The sequence below is a fragment of the Pithys albifrons genome, chromosome 1, assembly GCF_047495875.1.
Source record: "Pithys albifrons albifrons isolate INPA30051 chromosome 1, PitAlb_v1, whole genome shotgun sequence".
Lineage (NCBI taxonomy): Eukaryota > Metazoa > Chordata > Aves > Passeriformes > Thamnophilidae > Pithys > Pithys albifrons.
In genome coordinates this window covers 70317755-70338770 of record NC_092458.1, presented here as the reverse complement: position 1 = coordinate 70338770, position 21016 = coordinate 70317755, and the positions used below count along the sequence as shown (strand labels likewise).

Sequence of the window (21016 nt, the reverse complement as noted above, 5' to 3'; positions counted from 1 at the left end):
TCCAGTTATATAGTACGATGTTTGCTCCCTCTTTGATATTACTCTGATGCAACAAAAGCATAAGGCATCAGGAATAACGTTAGCAACTTCAAGAGCATCAGAGGGAAACAACATTTCCTCTTTTTACCCATTTATTTCCACTCCCATTTGATCAATTATTTCAAAGTACAGGCTCCATTTCTTCTCGTTCACCCAGAACTCTTTAGTCTGGGTGAGTTAGAGTGAAGGGTTTCTATATAACCATCTAATCAAAACCTGTAGAGAGACAAATCTACATGTGCAGTCTGTAGTTGCTCAGGAAATCTCAAAATTTCCTATTGCACATACTGATCTTTGAGTTAGTCACCATGAGTGCTCACCCCCTGTTTGATCCTCTGATAGCACATCTGTCCCTTTGCTGTCGCCTGGATTTTAGCAGTTGGATCTTCTGTCATAAGAAATAGTAATGAATTAAGAAACAATCAAATCCAATAGAATAGAACAAAATTCTTCCTTTTATTCAGCACTGGGAACATGGGGGATAATTCCACCAAAGACACGTTCAGCGAGACTACCTGAAGGGAAGTTCTAGCCAGGTGGGGGTTGGTCTCTTCTCCCAGGCACTCAGCAATAGGACAAGGGGGCACGGGCTCAAGCTCTGCCAGGGGAAATTTAAGTTGGAGATCAGAAAAAAATTCTTTCTAGAGAAAGTAATCAGGCATTGGAATGGCCTGCCCAGAGAGGTGGTGGATTCCCCATCCCTGGAGGTTTTTAAACTGAGGTTGGACGTGACACTGAGTGCCATGATCTGGTAAATGGACTGGAGTTGGACCAAGGGTTGGACTTGATGACCTCGGAGATCTTTTCCAATCCAATTGATTCTATGATTCTATGACACTTTTGCGTTTCCAGGTTTATATACTTACTTAGAACTGATAACCCCTCCCCAAAGTTAAGCTGTATATTTTGGATGACTTTTAACAGATCTAATGGGCTGCTCTTATCTATGCAGACCCATATTTCCTTTTAACTAAACAATGTTACAGATTCAAGTCTCAACCTGGACAGGTTTTCTGATTTATTTCTTTCAGTTTATCTTCTAAACAAGGTTTTGGGTTATTTCTTAAAGTTCAGCTTACAGCTACAGGGTTAATTCCTCTTTGTCTAAACCTATGCATGGTTAAGATAACTGACAAATTAAGCTACAAGCTAAAATCAAAATTAATATAAAATACAAAGTTAGTACAGGTCTGATTAAAAATTAGTAAAGATCACATGTTTTTATGGAGAAGGGATAAAATCCATTTTCTTGAGGGGTCCCTATATCAGTAAGGAGGAAGTGGGAATTTCCCTATGGTCCTGCATGGACAACCCTGCGGTCAGCTCAGACTCCACCAATGCCAGCTCCACTTCCCTGGGAGTTCCACACGTATATATGGCCAGACTTTGCGAACGCAGATTTGGGCAGGGCTCTCCCCACCTGGGTGTGCCCTTCCAGCCTGCACAGTGGATTTTTAGGTCAGGCACAGCGTGCGCAGAACTGGCCCCACCGCTTAAGTCCTGAGGTCCATCTGCCACGGCCGAGCGAGCTTGGACAGTGACAGTGAAGTCCTCGGGACTGTCACAGCACCTGGTACTAACCGGGGCTGACCCTGCTGAGTGAGCATCCGAGATGTGACGGGATGGGATGGCAGGGAGGCATTGAACTGCCAGGGGACGGTCCCACTGAGACTGGAACTCATGTCCTTGGGATTCAGAGTCCAGAGTGCTCTCCTTTACACCACGGGACCGCCCCGAGTTCCATCATAATATCAGCTATTTCAGTGGGGTTCCGGGTTGCACCGACCACTTGCCCAGCCCGGAGCTGGAGCTGGATCCCGGCCCCCCGCAGGTCGCGCTTCCCAGAGGGGCATTTGGGATGTAGTGACGACCCTCTGGGTGACACCTCCATGACCAGAAGCCCTCACTGGCCCAGCCGGACCAGGGGCTCAGCACCTGTCGGGTTTCCCTGCGCCTCCCTGGGAGGTGCAGGGCTGGTATGGAGCGCTGTGCGGTGTGAGCGCTCTGCGCCGTTTCCGTAGGGCCCGGTCCCTCCCCTCCGCGCATTTTGCGTAACCCCGCGAGGTTACGTAGGCGGGGCTGGGCCTCGCGCTGCGTAAGCGGCTGCGAGAATCGCCGCCGGGCGTGCCGGAGGCCGTAGGCGGCGGGACTTTGCCCCCGCCCCGGTGCCGGTGCCGCCACCGCCACCGCTGCCGAGGCCCCGCGCTCCCGTCCCGTCCCGTCCCGTCCCGTCCCGCCGCCATGACCGCCCCGGGGCCGGCGCGGCTCCTCCGGGCCGCCGCCGCTTCCTCCCGCCGCTGGCTCTTCTCCTCCACCTCGCCAGCAGCCGGGATGAGGCCGGGCCATGGCAGCGCCGCCGCTGCCGGGAGGGCAGCGCGGCTGTTCAGCCTGTCCGCCCGGGCGGTGCTCAGGTAAGGAGGTCGCATCATGAGGCCCGGAGGAGCCGGGCCGTGCTCGGCGCTGGGGGCACCCGCGGCCAGCGGCTGCCCGTGGCACGGAGTGACCTTCCCTTCAGGGCCGCGTCGCGCTCCTCCTCTCGCCGTGGCGGTGGCACCGGAGCGCTCTGGGGCCCTTCCGCCCAGCTGTGCCCCGCGGCCGGGCCGGGGCTGCGCCGGGGCCCGGCTGCGGCCCGAGGCGGTGGGACCCGCAACCCCCTTGGAACGGCTTGTGGTACCGAACGGTAAACCAGGGCTCCTCATGCTCAGGCTAGTTTTCTAAAAGGTTGTGACCTTACCAAAGTTGCTTTTTTTTCTTTCTATTTTTTTCTTTCTATTTTTTCTTTCTATTTTTTTCTTTCTATTTTTTTCTTTCTATTTTTTTCTTTCTATTTTTTTCTTTCTATTTTTTCTTTCTATTTTTTCTTTCTATTTTTTCTTTCTATTTTTTCTTTCTATTTTTTCTTTCTATTTTTTCTTTCTATTTTTTTCTTTCTATTTTTTTCTTTCTATTTTTTCTTTTTTCCTTTCCTTTTTTCCTTTCCTTTTTTTTCCTTTCCTTTTTTTCCTTTCCTTTTTTTTCCTTTCCTTTTTTTTCCTTTCCTTTTTTTCCTTTCCTTTTTTTTACTTTCCTTTTTTTTACTTTCCTTTTTTTTTACTTTCCTTTTTTTTTACTTTCCTTTTTTTTTACTTTCCTTTTTTTTTACTTTCCTTTTTTTTTCCTTTCCTTTTTTTTTCCTTTCCTTTTTTTTTCCTTTCCTTTTTTTTTCCTTTCCTTTTGTTTTTCCTTTCCTTTTTTTTTTCCTTTCCTTTTTTTTTTCCTTTCCTTTTTTTTTCCTTTCCTTTTTTTTTCCTTTCCTTTTTTTTTCCTTTCCTTTTTTTTTCCTTTCCTTTTTTTTGTCCTTTCCTTTTTTTTGTCCTTTCCTTTTTTTTGTCCTTTCCTTTTTTTTGTCCTTTCCTTTTTTTTGTCCTTTCCTTTTTTTTGTCTTTCCTTTTTTTTTCCTTTCCTTTTTTTTTCCTTTCCTTTTTTTTCCTTTCCTTTTTTTTCCTTTCCTTTTTTTTTCCTTTCCTTTTTTTTTCCTTTCCTTTTTTTTTTCCTTTCCTTTTTTTTTTCCTTTCCTTTTTTTTTCCTTTCCTTTTTTTTTCCTTTCCTTTTTTTTTCCTTTCCTTTTTTTTTCCTTTCCTTTTTTTCCTTTCTTTTTTTTATTCCTTTCCTTTTTTCCCTTTCCTTTTCTTTTCCTTTCCTTTTTTTCCTTTTCCTTTCCTTTTTTTCCTTTTCCTTTCCTTTTTTTCCTTTTCCTTTCCTTTTTTTCCTTTTCCTTTCCTTTTTTCCCTTTCCTTTCCTTTTTTTCCCTTTCCTTTTTTTTCCCTTTCCTTTTCTTTTTTCCCTTTCCTTTTCTTTTTTCCCTTTCCTTTTCTTTTTTCCCTTTTCTTTTTTCCCTTTTCTTTTTTCCCTTTTCTTTTTTCCCTTTCCTTTTCTTTTTTCCCTTTCCTTTTCTTTTTTCCCTTTCCTTTTCTTTTTTCCCTTTCCTTTTCTTTTTTCCCTTTCCTTTTCTTTTTTCCCTTTCCTTTTCTTTTTTTCCTTTCCTTTTCTTTTTTCCTTTCCTTTTCTTTTTTCCTTTTCCCCTTTTTTTCCTTATTTTTTCCTTTCTTTTTTATTCTTCCTTTTTTTCTTTTCTATTCTTCCTTTTTTTTCTTTCTTTTTCTTTCTTCCTTTTCCTTTTTTTTTTTTAAATTTCTGTTTCCTATTAAAGTCTGGCTAGGCTTGTGCTAAAAATACAGCACGTAATAATAGCAAACCCAATACTGAAAATCTCTTCTGCCTTTGATACAATTTTACCACTGCTGAAGAACATTTGTGCATCTTTCTCCAAGGAAAGACTGGACGTGGCAAGTGCCACGGTCTGGTTTGTGTTGCTGGACTCGATGATCTCAGAGGTGTTTTCCAGCTGCATTGATTCTGTGATCCAGGTGTGCAGAACCCCTCCTCTCCTCACCAGCATGTATGAGCAGGTGTTTCAAAGTGCCTTACATCCATAGACATTTAATATTCCACAGTCCACAACTATAGTTTTGAGACATGTTGTCAGAGACTATGCACAGCCTTCTGGCTGGTAGTCTGTATATTGGAAGGTAGGTCAGAGTCTACAGCAAACTTTCACTATTTAAAATGCACAGATTTTAAAAGCCTGGTCTACGTGGCTGTCAGAAAAGTGTCCTTGAGTCAGGACAGGACTCACAATCACCTCCCCCTCTTTCAAGGGGGTTGGGTAACACCCTCATGGTCAGAGCTGTTTCAGTAGCTTGCTTTTAAACTTTCCCCTAGATGTTCTTTGTCTTTGTTCCAGCAGATACTTTTCGTATGGAGAGAGAAACTTAACTTTTTATTCTAGGACTCCCATGTGAGATGGTTAAATTATTAGTCATATCTCTTCTCTGAGTGACCCTGTCAGTGATCAGTTGATTTTGAAGTCCCTGATTTGCAACTTTTAATTAAAAAAAAAAAAGTAAGATACTGTCAGGCTTTTTTAAAGGTATTAAAAAAAGAAACAGGGTAAAAGTAGGGGAGAAAAGAATACTAGGAAGGGAAAACATTTCCTTGCCTAACAGTAATAGAAGACCTGCAATCCATCAGGTCTTTCACAAACAAGCTGAATACAGAATGAGTTTATTCACACTAACTGTGCAAGCACACCAGCAGAAAAGCTTAGGCAAGCAAGTATTTAAAATATGTTGTTTATATACTCCATGTCTTAATCTGACTGAGTGAGTCGGGGTAAAAATGAACATGTTTGTATACTATTTTCTCCATTTATGTGCGAGCTGTTTTCTCTAGTCCAGCCATTTCTGGACACTGTATTATTTGAGACCTAGTGCCTGACCTTTACATAGTCAGCCAGTGTTATTTCAGCAAAAAGATACATCAGTGTTTATATATGTAAAATTACCTGTATTTGTGCCTAGAGGATGAAGACTTCACTGTGCAAAACATTACCTGAGGTGATTCTTGTGAGCAGAGGTTCCCAAGGGTTTCACTGAGGCATCAGGCGTTATGTTTGCATTTCCATTTCCTCTTTTGCTCTATTTTTTCCTATTCTTCTGTTTCATGTCAGGGTGAACAGTAGTTACTAGTATCAGTTGGGATAGCTGTACAGTGTTTCTGGTGCACAGCATAATTACTGCATGCTTTAAAGATTAGTTCAGGTTTTGTAACTTCTGTATTTTAATTGAGGCCTGTGTAATAGTTTCAGTCATTAAACTCTTCAGGCATTTAGGGCTGTTGGATTTGCTGTTTATTAAAACATCTGGAAATAACAGAATTGGCCTTGCCATGTGCAACACCAGGCTACAGTTGTTACCTTTGTTTTGTTCATAGGAATGTAAGAGGTGATTCTTAACTTGGAAGTAATATCTCAGACTAAAAATGATATTTCTTTTAAGGAGGAAGAGGTAGCTGTCAGGATTCTTACAGTATTTACTCTTTTTTGCACTGAGCAATGAACAGTTCTCTTCTGTGCATTTGGAGTATGCTCAATTTAGATTATCCTAGTGAAGCTTGATAAAAAAGCTGGTAGTGCTGTGACAACCATATGAAGAGATTAATTGAATTTTCAATCTGGTGAAAAGGGTTTATGTGAGAATGAATCGGGGTATTTGTGTTTCATGCTGCTAACACAAACTATGTTTTGTTGTTCTTGGTAATCCTAAGGCTACTCAGACGTGCAGAGACCTGATGAATGTTTTATGTTAATTGCCTGTGACTAGTTCACAGCATGTTGGTAGTTGTTGATTGTTTCTCTTCACGCAAACAGTGTCTGGGTAGACAAAAGCCATGATACTTGAAATTTATAAAGCCAAAGTATTGTTGTGTGCAGGTGTGAATTTTATTTTTTTTATGGTGTCCCCCACTCATTAAAAGGATCTACTCAGTGTGTGTTTTGAATGTCTGACTAGTCTAACTATTACATATGCATAATTCTGAAAGTATTTTCACCACTCCATAAAGCCTCAGTGATTTTTTTAAATTAAACATTTTGGCTACATGAAGAGTGGTAAAGGTGGCAATAGCAGAAAACCAGATCATATTGGAAGAGACACCTTGAGTACTGTGTTCAGTTCTGGGCCCCTCAGTTCAGAAAGGATATTGAGGTGCTGAAGCGGGTCCAGAGAAGAGCAACAAGGCTGGTGAAGGGACTGGAGCACAAGTCCTATGGGGAGAGGCTGAGGGAGCTGGGGTTGTTTAACCTGGAGAAGAGGAGACTCAGAGGTGATCTCATCACTGTCCAGAACTACCTGAAGGGCAGTTCTAGCCAGGTGGGGCTGGTCTCTTCTCCCAGGCACTCAGCAATAGGACAAGAGGACACGGGCTCAAGCTCTGCCAGGGGAAATTGAAGTTGGAGATCAGGAAAAAATTCTTTCCAGAGAGAGTAATCAGGCATTGGAATGGGCTGCCCAGAGAGGTGGTGGATTCCCCATCCCTGGAGGTTTTTAAACTGAGACTGGACGTGGCACTGAGTGCCATGATCTGGTAAATGGACTGGAGTTGGACCAAGGGTTGGACTTGATGATCTCAGAGGTCTCTTCCAACCCAGTCGATTCTATGATTCTATGATTTAAGAAGGCCGTGTCTAACTTAACACAAATAAATAAATTTTAGTTTCAGTTTTAAATCAGGGTAGATTTAGGTCCTGTAGAAAGATTAATTGCATCAGTCTTTAGCAAAAGGCAGTGACTTTTGAAGAAGTGGTATTTTTGTTTGTCTCCTTGCTGCACCCACACCAGTTAGGCAAGCACAGCCACAGTGCAGGTCCACAACTGGCTGAACCAAGTGTAAGATTGCTCCTACTGGAAAAGGGATCCTACTGCTGGTTCCTCATTTTTGTTGTGGGCAGTGGCACTTTTGTCAGTTTTGCTTTCTGGTCCAGCTGGGACTACTTTGTTTTTATGGTTAATTTTCATCCAGATTAGCAAAATTAGTTGACTTGTGGTAATACTGATGTAAGGATGATGGCAGGGCGATTTGAAGTGGGGGTCACCCAAACCCACATTTTTATACTATAAAGAGGTTGGTTTAGTCTGATTGTGAAGCTTAGGTTGTGTCATTGCATTATGAAGTTGCAATAACACAACTGTTCTAAACCAGTGTAAATTCTGTCTGAGGGTCAGATCCGACTGTGCTGACTCTGACATTCGTGCACCCACTGACCTATGGAGCTTGGCTTGGAGCCAGTTTTGTTTCCAGACCCAGTTTACCCCATGGCAAAGTATGAGCTCTGGAGAGAGAAGGAACAAAGCAGCGGGGTCAGGACTGTTCTTGTGAGGCTGTGGTTTTGTACTACATTAAAGTGTAATCACACATGAAAACAGTTTAAAGTGAGTTTTGAAAACTGGGAGCTGACTTGTCATTTAGGAAAGTTCCAGTAATATAACAGACATCTTGCTTCTTGGTCTGTGTTTGTTGCAATTGCCTCATCCTACAGTAGGGTAAAGGGTATATTTAGGGTATTGGAATAAATATTTAGTACTTGCCATGTACTGAAGGTGCCCAGAAGTGCAAGTATATCTGGCATTGTGTCTCCTGTCACAGTTGTGCTTGTCATCTTGACAGAAATATTTCATCAGAGTGTAATTTGAGCTCTATAAGGGCTTTCTGCAGCAGTTTTAAATTGCACTGTCAGTGGTTTACCTTGGCTCTCAGAATGTGACCCTTTCCAGATGCAGTCTAAACCCATCAGTCTTAAACTCCCCATGGAGGAGGTGAATTTTGTACTGGTTTATTTAAATGGGCGCTTTTTTCCTTGGTTCTGCTGTGGGAGGTGTTAACATAGCAGAGGAGCAAAACAAAAAGCAGAGTGGTAACTTAGACCCCCACAGAATGGTTTGCTGGAGGTGGGCTTTGGATATCGCAGGTGACTGTGTGTCATTAATTACATTTTGTGAAGATACATCTCTAAGACTTCGTAATTTTATTATAGTGCATGCTTCAGTTGTATGGCAGATCAGCAATTATAGTTTTGGAATGAATTAATAGTTTGTAATAGCTTGTGGCTGCCTTCTGGAGAATGGTCTGAGGGATGATAGGAAAACAATCGAGCATGACATCATAATGAGTCATCATGGCACACACAACTGAGCTTACAGTTGTGGCAAGTATAGAAATAAAGTCTACAGCAACAAACATTTGTTGTTTTTCGTAACAAGCTAGGACTCATATTGCTAAAAATGCATTTTCTTTTACAGCCAGTTACAAAAATAATTTTGCAGTGATGTTCCAGCAGGGCAACTTTCATTATTGCTTCAATATTCAGCTCTACAGGTTAGAGTTTTCCAGAGGATGACTGGATTTCAAGCTTGTATATTTTGTATGCCATAGATTACTCAAGGCCCACAGTTAGTAAACAGAGTACAGGTAATAAGAAGCATTTGGTTCCTAAGTATGGATTTCACATGGAAACGTGACTTTTTGCATCACCTTTTGCTTGTTCTCTTTGTGTATCTCATCTCTTGGAAGATTTCTTCACTGTCCATACAACAAGTTTTTCTTGTTTTGCTCACTTACTATAGGAAAGAAAATAGTCTGTGTAAAATAGAGCAAACTGTATCTCATCAGTTTATTTAAAGCCTTCCTTTAATTTACATGTGAAATAACATAATAGGGAATGCAAAACCCTCTTTTTTCATATTAAAAGCTTTAGTTTTAAGACATTTTTAAGCAGACCGCAAGAGAGTTTTTCTTAAATAATTGTCTGAAAACAGAAAAATACAAAACCGTCTTTCTTTGAAACTGATGTAAAAACTTTGAGCTTCACCAGAATTAATATTTACAAGTCAAACTCCTAAGAGAATCTGTGCCTAAAAACAGCAGAATGTTTTTGGAGTATTCTTTGCCAGTTTTGGCAGGAGAATAGAATTAAATTTTGAAACTAATAAAGTAAAAAAGCTAAAACTCTAAGCAGAAATGGGAAAACTTACAATGTATCCTAAATGATAATGATGAGAACAATAGAAATTTCATAAATCCAGAGCAAGAGTCCACAGAAAGGTGGGGAGAGAAACACTGAATTAAGCTGTTTTATTTGTTAAAAATACAAATATTGTGCCTAAAATAAAATAGCTTTGATGCTCTTTGGTGAAAGGCTAAACATCAAGATGCCATGTATCTTCTAGTGACAAACCCAATCCAAGGTTTTTGGGTTTTTTGTTTTTCATGATCTTTGTTCAATGTGCAGCAGTAAATGCCTGCACCTGTTACAGATTTTAAAAGCCAAAAATTCAGGTTTCTCTGCTCTTAGAGTTGATAGTGATTATTAGTTTAGTAGTATTCAATCAATTATAAAGCTCAGAGACTTCTAGATTTCTTTAATTCTGTTATATAATTTTCTTTTGCAGCTCAGAAGATAAAATAACTGTCCATTTCATAAATCGCGATGGTGACAAACTGACAGCCAAGGGAAAACCTGGGGATTCACTGCTGGATGTTGTTGTTGATAACAATCTAGACATAGATGGTTTTGGTAAGTAGATTCATGGAGTACTTTATTCAGTGTCTAGAAATTATGTTCCAATTTATGCGTAAATGTTTATAGTATCATTTAGAATGGGAAAGTCCCTTAAGATCATCGAGTCTGACAGGGAGCTCAACATGTCCCAACAGTGTGCCCAGGTGGCCAAGAAGGCCAATGGGATCCTGTCCTGTATCAAAAATAGTATGACCAGCAGGACCAGGGAAGTGATCCTTCCCCTGTACTCTGCGTTGGTGAGGCCACACCTTGAGTACTGTGTTCAGTTCTGGGCCCCTCAGTTCAGGAAAGATATTGAGGTGCTGGAGCGAGTCCAGAGAAGAGCAACAAGGCTGGTGAAGGGACTGGAGCACAAGCCCTGTGGGGAGAGGCTGAGGGAGCTGGGGTTGTTTAGCCTGGAGAAGAGGAGGCTCAGAGGTGACCTCATCACTGTCCAGAACTACCTGAAAGGAAGTTCTAGCCAGGTGGGGGTTGGTCTCTTCTCCCAGGCACTCAGCAATAGGACAAGAGGACACGGGCTCAAGCTCTGCCAGGGGAAATTGAAGTTGGAGATCAGGAAAAAATTCTTTCCAGAGTGAGTAATCAGGCATTGGAATGGCCTGCCCAGAGAGGTGGTGGATTCCCCATCCCTGAAGGTTTTTAAACTGAGACTGGACGTGGCACTGAGTGCCATGATCTGGTAAATGGACTGGAGTTGGACCAAGGGTTGGACTTGATGGTCTCGGAGATCTTTTCCAACCCAATCGATTCTATGATTCTATGAATGGTTCTGGAGGCAACACAACACTGATGTATTTCTAAAAGTGTCTGGTTACTTCTGTAGTGTCATACTATCTCAATTTATTATCAGGCTTTTTGTAGCAAAGTTTGCTGTAGTGTTTGAGTGCAAAGTTAAATAAACAACCAAATCCATGTCAGTTAGCAGGGAAGAGCAAGAAGTTTAATTCTTGTTGAAGAACTGGAGTGAAAGAGACCAATGCTCTGGTGAAATTCTAAAGTAGTATGAGTTCTGTTTAAAATCATCATAGGAAGAAGTTGTAATTTCTCCCTATTTCTTCAAATTTTTGCACTTCCCATAGTTCTCATCATAGAATGGTTTGAGTTGGAAGGGAACTTGAAGACTGTTTAGTTCCAAGCCTCCTCCAGTGGGCACCTCCCACTAAACTACATTGCTAAAAGGTAGTTCCACTGAAGTTGTAGGATTCTGCCCATGCAAAGCAGCAGTATTAGGAAATGACAAATACCTTGGGAGAGGTGTTTTTATGAATATGAGCTGAAGAATTAATAGAACTAAAGCAGGAAGTGGAAGTACAATTTGCAAGACTGAATGTGCAACAGGAAGCCATGGGAAATGGAAAAAAGCAGAGAATTGTAGCAATTTGACATCTGAGGCATTTTAGTTAAATGCAAGTAAGTTTTACTGCTAGCAATAAAATCTTTTATGTGATTTGAAATATCATACTTAGTATCTGAGACAACTCCTACGTCTAGAGCTGCATACATCTGGGGAAGAGGAATTGTCTCTTGAAAATATGTTATGCATTGGGTGAACCAGCTTTATGTATTACTTGCTAAAAATGACTCAGGCTTATGGCTGGTCTGCTTGTATCCTACAGTAAATGTTATCTGTGTAAATACTAGCTGTGTTCAGGCATTGTGGTAAAGTGGGAAAAATAATGCTGTCAATAAACAGAAGCCAAACTGAAAAAAAATTTTGAATCCTGTAAGAATCTTTAATTATGACATATGCTAGTCTCATGTCAATAATGACTTGCTAATGAACATCATTCTAGGGCAGAGAAATAATGCAGTAATAATGCATGTTCTGTATTTAGAATAAAGATAATGAGGGAAAAGTAAAATGTAAGCCTTATCTATTTGCTTCTATCACTAGGGGGCATCCCGTGTGCAGTAATAGTAATAGAAATATCTTTATATAAAGGCTTACAAAACTTTTGAGTCATTTGTCTGCACTCTGTTTGTTTGTTACTGCTGACTTTACAGTTGTGGAAAGACCTTCCACTGTCCAAAGAGACTGGACAGTGTTCTTTCCTTCCCGCCTCGCTCCTTCCCTCACCTTCCCAACATTCAAGATCCTTAAACTGCTGACAAGACGAATTTTATATTTGGCTCCTAATTTAAACTTTACGTTTTCATGTGCAGTTGAAGACGTGGTGTATTTTAAAAATCAAATGTTCTAGTACAGTGTCATTCTCACTTTGAATATCTGCTGTTGATACTGTTACTGCCTGTAACAGCATCCTGTGCTTTCTGTATGGTTCTTGTGGTCTGATGATAAATTCCACTGTTTTTTCATAGCAGTGGTTTTGCATGCAATCTTCCTTCCCTTATTTCCATAATGAGTACAAAGGTGATGTGATCACAGTATTCTCGGTTCTGCTTTCCCTGGAAATGAGTAAATAAATGAAAATTGACTTATGTGTTACCTGCTCTCTCCTATCAATTTAAATCAGCACCTGAGGTTTCTGTGCCCCAGTCCCAGTTTCCACAATATTCAACCTTTCCCCACGCATTGAAGTTGCATGTTTCCTTTTCAACAATGTGAAAAACTTGGTGTCAGCCCAATACAGTGACAAATTTGTTACTGTCCTAGCTTTTACTGTCCTGTGATGACCTAATTGCTGTAGCATGTAGGGGTAGCTGATACTTGGTCAGCTGAACCCCAGCAAATTACTAGATCCTTGACTCATAATATATATAGGCCTCTTTAGCACAGATAAAACCATCTCTCACTGTCCTGACTGCCTTTTAGTGTTCTGCTGAGTGAGAAGAAATACCAAGTATAAAATCCCTCCTTCATGTATTTCTGAGGAATTTTTTATGTGTAGCAGATATCTTCTGATAAACTTCTGGAGAAAACCACCTCAAAACCATGGGAAAGAGAGATAAGAAGGATCAGCCTTGGAAATAAATCAAGTAGTGCTGATTGACAATACTGTCTGCTTTTGCATTCTTATAGTAGAAAACTTCCCTTCCTCTACATGGTGGAAAGGGAATTAGTGAAGTATTTTAACTAATTACAACATTTAAATAAATCTTACCATTATAGGAACTGCAGAAATACTATTGACAGTTGAATGCAGAGTAAGTATCACCTAATGCTACATGAAACATTAATTTTACTAATCAACAGAGACTTCGTGTATGAGACAAACACATATGTAGGATTTCTTCTGAAATTCTGCTGCAATTTGAAACTTGGATTTTCTGTTCCTGGTTTATTTTTCCCTTTAGGTGCATGTGAAGGAACACTAGCCTGTTCAACTTGCCATTTAATATTTGAAGACCACATATTTGAGAAACTAGATGCAATTACTGATGAAGAGATGGACATGCTGGACCTGGCATATGGCCTCACAGAAACGTAAGGCAACCAACACTTCATTGCACCAAAGAATGGAAAGAAGGATTTGCAGATAGGGCAGTCCAATATTCTTGGAGCACCTTAATCAGCTTTCAAGGAATAGCTGGATTCTGTTACAGAAATGGGACTGACAAATTTAAATACTGTTTATCCAAATTCATACTAAAAGATGTCAGTGTTGCTTTTGTAACTAAAAAGTGTCAGTTGCCAGTACTTGTCTTCAGAGGTGCCTGGTGCAAAAACATTAGATACTAAAGTATGACTGAAAACCCAGCTCCTTCAACAGAAGCTCTGCTGCTCCTGTCCTGTGTGTGATTTTTCTTGTACTTGTTTCTCTTCCCTTCTGTTTTTGTCTCTGTTAGTGTGTAGCTAGTTAATTAATTTTATGAATGTGTTTACATTAGTATTTTAGGGTTTGGTCAGATCTTCTTTTCGCAGAATCACAGAAGGGTTGAGTTTGGAGGGGACCTCTTGAGGTCAACTGGTCCAACCCCCTGCTCAAGCAGGGCCACCTAGATCCGATGCCCAGGGGCCATGTTCAGATGGCTTTTGAATATCTCCAGGGATGGAGACTCCACAACCTCTCTGGTACTAATGTACATTGTTAAGATCCCTCCTCCAAAGCCTTCCCTACGACTGTCCCGTATGTCAGTGTAACCTACTCATAATGCCTTGATTCATATCAGAGTGCTCTCCGTGCACACAAACCAGATTCCCTTTTGGGTGAAACTGATCACGAAGTGTGCTCTGACTGCTGATAGGCATTAGGATTAGACTAGCATTAGTCTAAAGTAACCCTTTGTTCTGCATCCCCCCCCCCCCCACCATCACATGTCTTGGTAATTAGGGTGTCACATCCTCGTCACAGTCCCATTTCTAGTGGGCTGTTCTACTTCCTTGATCATAGACCATGCCCACATGAGCAGGAGGCAGCTGTGCCTTGCAAGGTTTCATAAGCCCTTTTCTTCACCCTTCAGTGCAACTGCTTATTGATGTTTTGAGAATCTTTCCAGTGGTACCAAAAGCTTTATAGCTGGCCTGTACAGCATAGAGGTTTTTATGTCTCTGCAAAGAAGTGCTCTGAGTTAACTCATCTGTCTCCTTATATCAATACTGAGAGTCCCATACACATAATTTCTATATAAGAATATACTTTCTTACTTCAGACAAATCTGAACTTTTGTGGGAGGTTGCAAAGGCAAAGAAGTCAAGCTACAAAATACTTGTTGCAGCTTCTTTTGTTTCATTCTTTTTGCCCATCTCACAAAAACCCATTTTCAGATTTGAAAAAAACATAAGCACGTTAAGTGTGAATTTAATTTGCTCTTACCATTTACTGTAATTGCCCTGAATTTTTAGTTTAAGGGCCAAAATAATTCCTAAATAGCTCTGAAGGCAAGTGATCTAATAAAAACCTTTTTTCTTTGGCTAACTTTTAGTTAAATGTTTAAAACAATGAGATTTTACTGAATAATTCAATAACAGTAGAAATCCAGAGCCTGTTGTTTAAATGGTTCTATTTTCTCTCTAAGTTCTTCATACCAAATTAAGTTTTAGACCCTCTGAAGATGTTTGCTACTTCTATTAGGTTTTCCTAGCATCATGTGTTTTTCCTATGGCCAAGGACCTTTCTATGTGTGACAGGATGACTCTTCTGGAAGATGGAGCTTTAAGTTACTGGTATTTGCTGCAGGTTACCTGGGCTCCTGTGCTGATACAAATTTTTGTAATGGAGGTGCACTTCTATGCTCTGCCATAAGTATAAGGCTAAAAGCTTTTTCTTGTCAGTGACACTATATTTGGGAAAGTTTCAGGTAGCAACTGCCATGGAAGTCATGTTTTTTAAAATGATGGATTAATTATGAAGGTTAAAATGAAATAGTTTTGATTAACTGCAGAACAGTAGAGATTATTAAAAGTAGTAAGATAGGGGAATCCAACTCTGCCAAGTTAAATATTTAAGAAGAATATTGAAGCAAAAAATAAGCTGAGAAACAGCTTCCAAAAAGTAGAAAAATACCTGTTTCTAATATATGAGAAGGAGGAACCTGTCTACATGAAGAGCTGGTGAGTGATATAGAAGGTGCACTTAAAATAGAAAAAGCAAAATTTCCTTTGTGTTGTTGTCTCTAGAGATGTTATGGGATGTCCCTGTACTGGAAGGTCTCTTTGCAGAGGGCTTCCTGGAGTATTCCATGATCTTCCTTCATCTTCCTGATGTGTCTGTAGAAGTAGTGTTTAAGCAGATAAGTAAAATGAGTAGTAACAAATGGTAATAACTAGGTAGAATTCACCAGGAGCTCTATAAGAATTCAGTATGGCATTTCTGAACTGCTGTCTGCAAGGCTTAAGCAGTTGGTTTAAAAACGCTTCCACATCAAAGGAGTGGGAAGGTAGCAACCCAACTTTTAAAATGAGGTGATCAAAAGTGAAGAGAATCCTGAAGCTCTATACTGGGCACTTTAATCTTGTGTCTCTGTTGCTTTTCTATACTATCTACTGTGGGTCGAATTCAACAGGAAAGAATTGAACAGAGGTTTTGTAGAGGGATGAAGCAGATATGGGAGTTCTTCAGATAAGTCACTGAACCATGAAGAAAGATCTTGCAGTTCATGTAATTTATTTAGGTCTACAAATCCTTTAAGTCTTGAGTTGCAATAAGATAAGAAGATAAGAGCAAAGGCCCTGTAAAGGGTGAGTAATTGGTTAAGAAAAAGTAACATGGTAGAGTATGATAAGAGTATGTGATCAACAGTGTGATCTAAAAGTGATTGGTGCTAGGGTTTAATGAGCATGTTTGTGGAAGACTTGGGAAAACACAGAGTAAGGTTTGTGTATAGTGCTGTGCTACTCTGTGGTAATATCAATAACTGTCAGTGAGGATGTGAGGATCTTGTGCTACTGAGCAGTAGGCGATTGGGTTTGGCGTTAAAAGGTGCAGAGAAATGCATGTGGAGAGGTGGATGGAAGAGTGGTAACTTTTACATTCTTGAAATAGGCTGTCAGCTGGTGTCTTCCCAGGCGCTAGTGCTACAGGACACTGCCCATCCTTGCTGATGTTTTCCAGTATTCTATACTTGAGTACCAAGATATGGACACTGAACTAAAAATATCCTAGCAATAAAAGTGGTTTGTGATGTCTACAGAATTTTGATGTTCTATTAAAGCTTCTGATTTTAATTGCTTACGTGCATTATCTTTTTTTTTTGTTCATGCTAGGAAGGTAGAAAAATGAAGGATGGCGTCTCCTCAGGTGGCTTGAGTGTTTTATCCTTTTATCCTTCTCCTTCCCGTATTTCTTGTCTTTTCACTCTTTTCTGGTGTAATGACCCAGTCTTGAGCTTTTTCGTTTGAAAACATTGGACCCTGGATGGGGGGGGGGGGGGTTGTGCTGTGGTTTTTCTGAGGCTTTCATTCAGATTCATTGCCTTCATCTTTTCAGAGGTGCCAAATACCCTTGACTGACTTGCTAGTGACCCACTGAATGGAAGGGCCACCCTTTTTATGTATTGTCTCAGCAAGCAGAAGTACTCGGTGTATTACTTGCCAATGTACTGAACTCTGATGCTGAACAGAAATCATTATTGTTACCATACAGACCTTTGTGTTGATGTGTGGGGTTCGCTACTGGGCTTGATTAAGGCCACACACTAGAGTGGCTATTTCTAATCCATGGTATGTTTGGGATGCCTCAATGTTGGAGGCATAAGGGGGGTAAATGCTATGAGACATCTGGTGGGCCAGTACTAACAACGTCATGTTTCCCTACAGATCACGTTTAGGCTGCCAAATCTGCTTGAAGAAATCAATGAATGATATGACTGTTCGAGTACCAGAAGCTGTTGCTGACGCCAGACAATCAGTAGATATGAGTAAAAACTCCTAAAAGAAAATACCTTGGGGGTTTTAAAGAAGCGTAATTATTTTTATAACTTATTTTTAAATGTGTAATTAAATACGGAAACTTACATAATTGTGAGTTATTTTATATGACTATCAATATTAGATTAATGCTATTTTAATTTTCTTTATAGAACCTCTTATATTTTTACGCTTAAAATGCAATAATACTTCTTATAAGTAATCATCAGATTATAAACATTAACAACTGTATTACAGATTTCATATAACATTTTTTTGCCAAAACATTTAATGACATTTGGAAACTGGATCATTTCTACAAGACGTTTCCTAAAGAAACCCGTAGTATTTCTCGGTTTCAGACCTGGTTATATAAGAAGACAAAACTTAAAAGACTTCATGGAGTCTTTTTGAAGTGTTGTCATTAAAGAGCCAATTCACATTTTCAGTGAACATGATGCTTCCTCGGCAAATAGTGGATTTTCAGGGTAGGAATTTTCCAAACTTTGGAATGGTGGTAAGATGTACCAAATTTTATCTTGCAAAAATACTGCTAAACTCATTCTGGGTGCCATGTTATGGTTTAACCCAACACCACACAGCCATTTGTTTGCACATCACTGCCCCCACCCCCACCCAAAGCAGAGTGGGAGATAGACTTGGGATGGGGTGGGGGGGAAGTGAGAGATAAAGACAGTTTAGTAGGACAAAAACAGAAGGGAAAACAACAATAATAAGGATAAAATAATTACAATATACAAAACAAGTGATGCACAGTGCAGTTGCTCACCACTTGCTAACTGATGTCCAGAAAGCTCCTGAGCAGTGACCCCTGGCCAACTTTCCTCCAGTTTAGCATTTTGAGTGTGACACTGTCTGGTCTGGGGCATCCCTTTGGTCAGTTGGGGTCACCTGTCCTGGCTGTGTCCCCTCTGAACTCCCTGTGCACCCCCAGCCCACTCACTTGTGGAGAGGGGTGGGGAACTAAAAAGTCTTCGTTGTTGCTAAGCCATGTTTACACTAAAACACCAGTGTGTTATAAATATTATTTTAATTATAAATCCAAAACACAGCACTGTAACAGCTACTGGGAAGAAAATTAACCCTCTTCCAGGTGAAACCAGGACAAGCTGATGCAGAATTTTGGCACCTGCAGCTTAACTGTTGCCCAAATCGGATGTCAATAAACCTCAACAGAATTTGCATTTGACTACACCACAAATACAGGGATACACAGGGCTTAGAAGAGTGAAGCCTTGGAGATGTCTAATGAGAGAACATAACCACTGGATTTGCAATTTATCTGTCAACTTCTGGCTGTTCTCTCAAGATGGCTGAGTTGAGGTTGAATGGGGAAGTGTTTGTCAACATAAGATTTGTTCTGAAATCTTTATCCCTTTCTCAGTTTTGAGCTTGTGCAGGAGGCAGTCTGATGTTAGCCAGGCTGCTCAGCTTGAAGAGATTCCTCCTTTGTCCTGAGCTCATCTGTATACAGTAATCATTATTAAATCTTGACCTTTTTTTTTATTATTTTTACATGAGACACTGCTCATTATCTTCCAGGAGAGGCAACTGGGGTCATAGCTTGATGTATTGTGCATTCTTAACATCAAAAAGAAACCCAAGGTTTCGGTACAGCTGTGAGAGTTAGGGATAAATGTTCATACTTAATGAGTTTGGGAATCTTCTTGGGTTTTGTTTTGGGTTTACAGGGGAATTTTATTGGGTTGTTTGGGGTGTTTTTCATACAGCACTTCTTGTGGGAATCTTGAAGTGCTTAACACTGTGGTAAACAAATGTGAAACAGCCCTCATGTGACAGTTTTCTTTCCAAGCCAAGATTGTTTCATCACCTGTTTCCTGTGACAGCTTCTTGTTACAAAGACTGACTCTCCCATAGTGTGCCTGTGAAAGGAATTACTCAGCACAGCAAGGCAAAAAAGGACACTTTGAAGTTCATAATGAATTCTAGAGGTATCCCATATTGCATGCAAATGGAAATCTCAGAAGGCAAAGGAACTGACTTGCAGTCCCCCAAATGCACAGCTCGGAGATACTAGTTTGTTGTCAAAATGATTTGCAAATAAATATTATTTTTGACCTCTTTTAGACACATTATGGTTGTATGGATTTTTCTTTCTTCTCTAAGCCATTGGATGTATTTATTGCTGAAAAGTGGAACTTAACAGTTAATGGTAGACATCCCAGTCCTAAGTATGAATTCTTGTGCAGTGACACAATTATACCATGAAAACTAATTGGATACATACTTATTTCCTTGTCCGAATAAAGATTACAGGTAACTTGCTTTCTAAAACCATTTCCTTTCTCTGTTAAAACATCGAGTCAGTGGGTCTTTCCTGTCTCTCCCCCCTTAAAAGTGATGAGCAAATCAAAACTGACTTTTTTTCTTTTGCTTATAAAGTTTAGTTTACAGCACATGCTCAAAGTCTGGTGCTGAAACAGATCTTTAATTCACAAGCAGTGAATTAGGGGAGTGGTGGGGTGTGCTGTCTTCTGTTGCTTGGGTGTAGAAAGGTCCTTTGGATGGGGTTGGCTTTGTGAGGAAGCCAGGCCACAAGCATCCCTTTGCTTTTCCAAGAATGCAGCAGAGCTGGTCTGTGGGTCTGGGTCATGTCCCCTCCACCTTGTTAAATCACAGGCACAAGCCAGCAGTCCCCACCTGTGTGACGTGTGGTGTGTTTGTGTGATGTCTGAGGGGAAGGAAGGGTGCACCTCACGTTCCCCCATCATTGTGTCACGGTATGTCAGATGTTCCTGTTGTCTGGACTGCAAGCTGTCAGGTGAGACAAAAAAGGCAAGTTCTCCAGGCAGTTTCTGGCTTTTCAGACAACAAAACTAAATCTTAAAGGTTCACTCGTTTTGGCTACAGGGTGTCCAAAGATAAAAGGCAGCTATGTCCAAATTCAAATGACATCCCAGTTAGAGGCAAGCTGGAAAGGCTGTGTCCAAAAACTGCAGTGAAAGGGGCAGTGCTTGTCCTGCTCAAGGTCCAGGAGAGATCAGGGAAGGATTCTCTACAGCCTGTGTTCTGCCCTCACCAGGGACAATGTGATGTACAAAGATAGGGTAGACAAAAATCATTTGTCTAAGAAGAGATGCTCAAGATGTCACTGAGTTAGAAAACTCTCTGAAGAGTCTGCAGCTGCTTTAGAAGATTTCTCCTCAAATGATCTGAAAAAGAAGCAAAAGGGGAATGGGAATTTCCTGCATCATGGCAGGGGCTGTTCTCTCTGTGGATGGCCGTGTTAGATCCATGTGCTGCTGTAGCCTGCAGCGCCTTGGTGCTTCTTCTCTCCTTACTGTGCTGCCAGGAGAGTGACAAGCAGCGTGGTCCAGCCATAAAAAAACAAGCATTAAAAGTAACCCTGAGGGTTACTTTCTAATCCACTTGCTTTTTTATGAAGTTAGCTGGTTTTTTGATGTGAACTAATCAAAAATTTTAAAATGCCTTAAAAAGTCATTTCTAGCCAGCAGTGATTTATCATTTGAAATGTGGGTAAACTCTTAATCTGAGAGCTGTTGCCTCATTGTGCTCGGAGAAGCATATTCAAGACCACCTTCCGTGGTTCCGCAAACTCCCTTGACCTCAGCCCAGCAGAGAAAACACTATTCTGAGCATTACACAGCCTGTGTTCTTCCATGTGCTGTGTTACTTCAGTGGAGGCAGCGTGATTCCTCCCTATGCCTACCCACTTCCATAGTACAGCGCCGCCTTCTCCGAACAGGCATTCGGGCGCGTCCCTCGCGTCTGCT

At 40.8% G+C, this 21016-nt stretch overlaps 1 protein-coding gene across 1 annotated transcript; it reads left to right on the top strand.

Annotated features, from left to right (window-relative positions):
- Positions 1-2112: 2112 nt before the first annotated feature.
- Positions 2113-19354, top strand: FDX1 (ferredoxin 1). The gene is made up of 4 exons (XM_071554525.1): positions 2113-2450; positions 9864-9988; positions 13250-13379; positions 17151-19354. Exons 1-4 carry the CDS (start codon positions 2281-2283, stop codon positions 17263-17265), a joined length of 540 nt encoding a protein of 179 aa, XP_071410626.1. The 5' UTR covers positions 2113-2280; the 3' UTR covers positions 17266-19354.
- The last annotated feature ends 1662 nt before the right edge of the window (positions 19355-21016 follow it).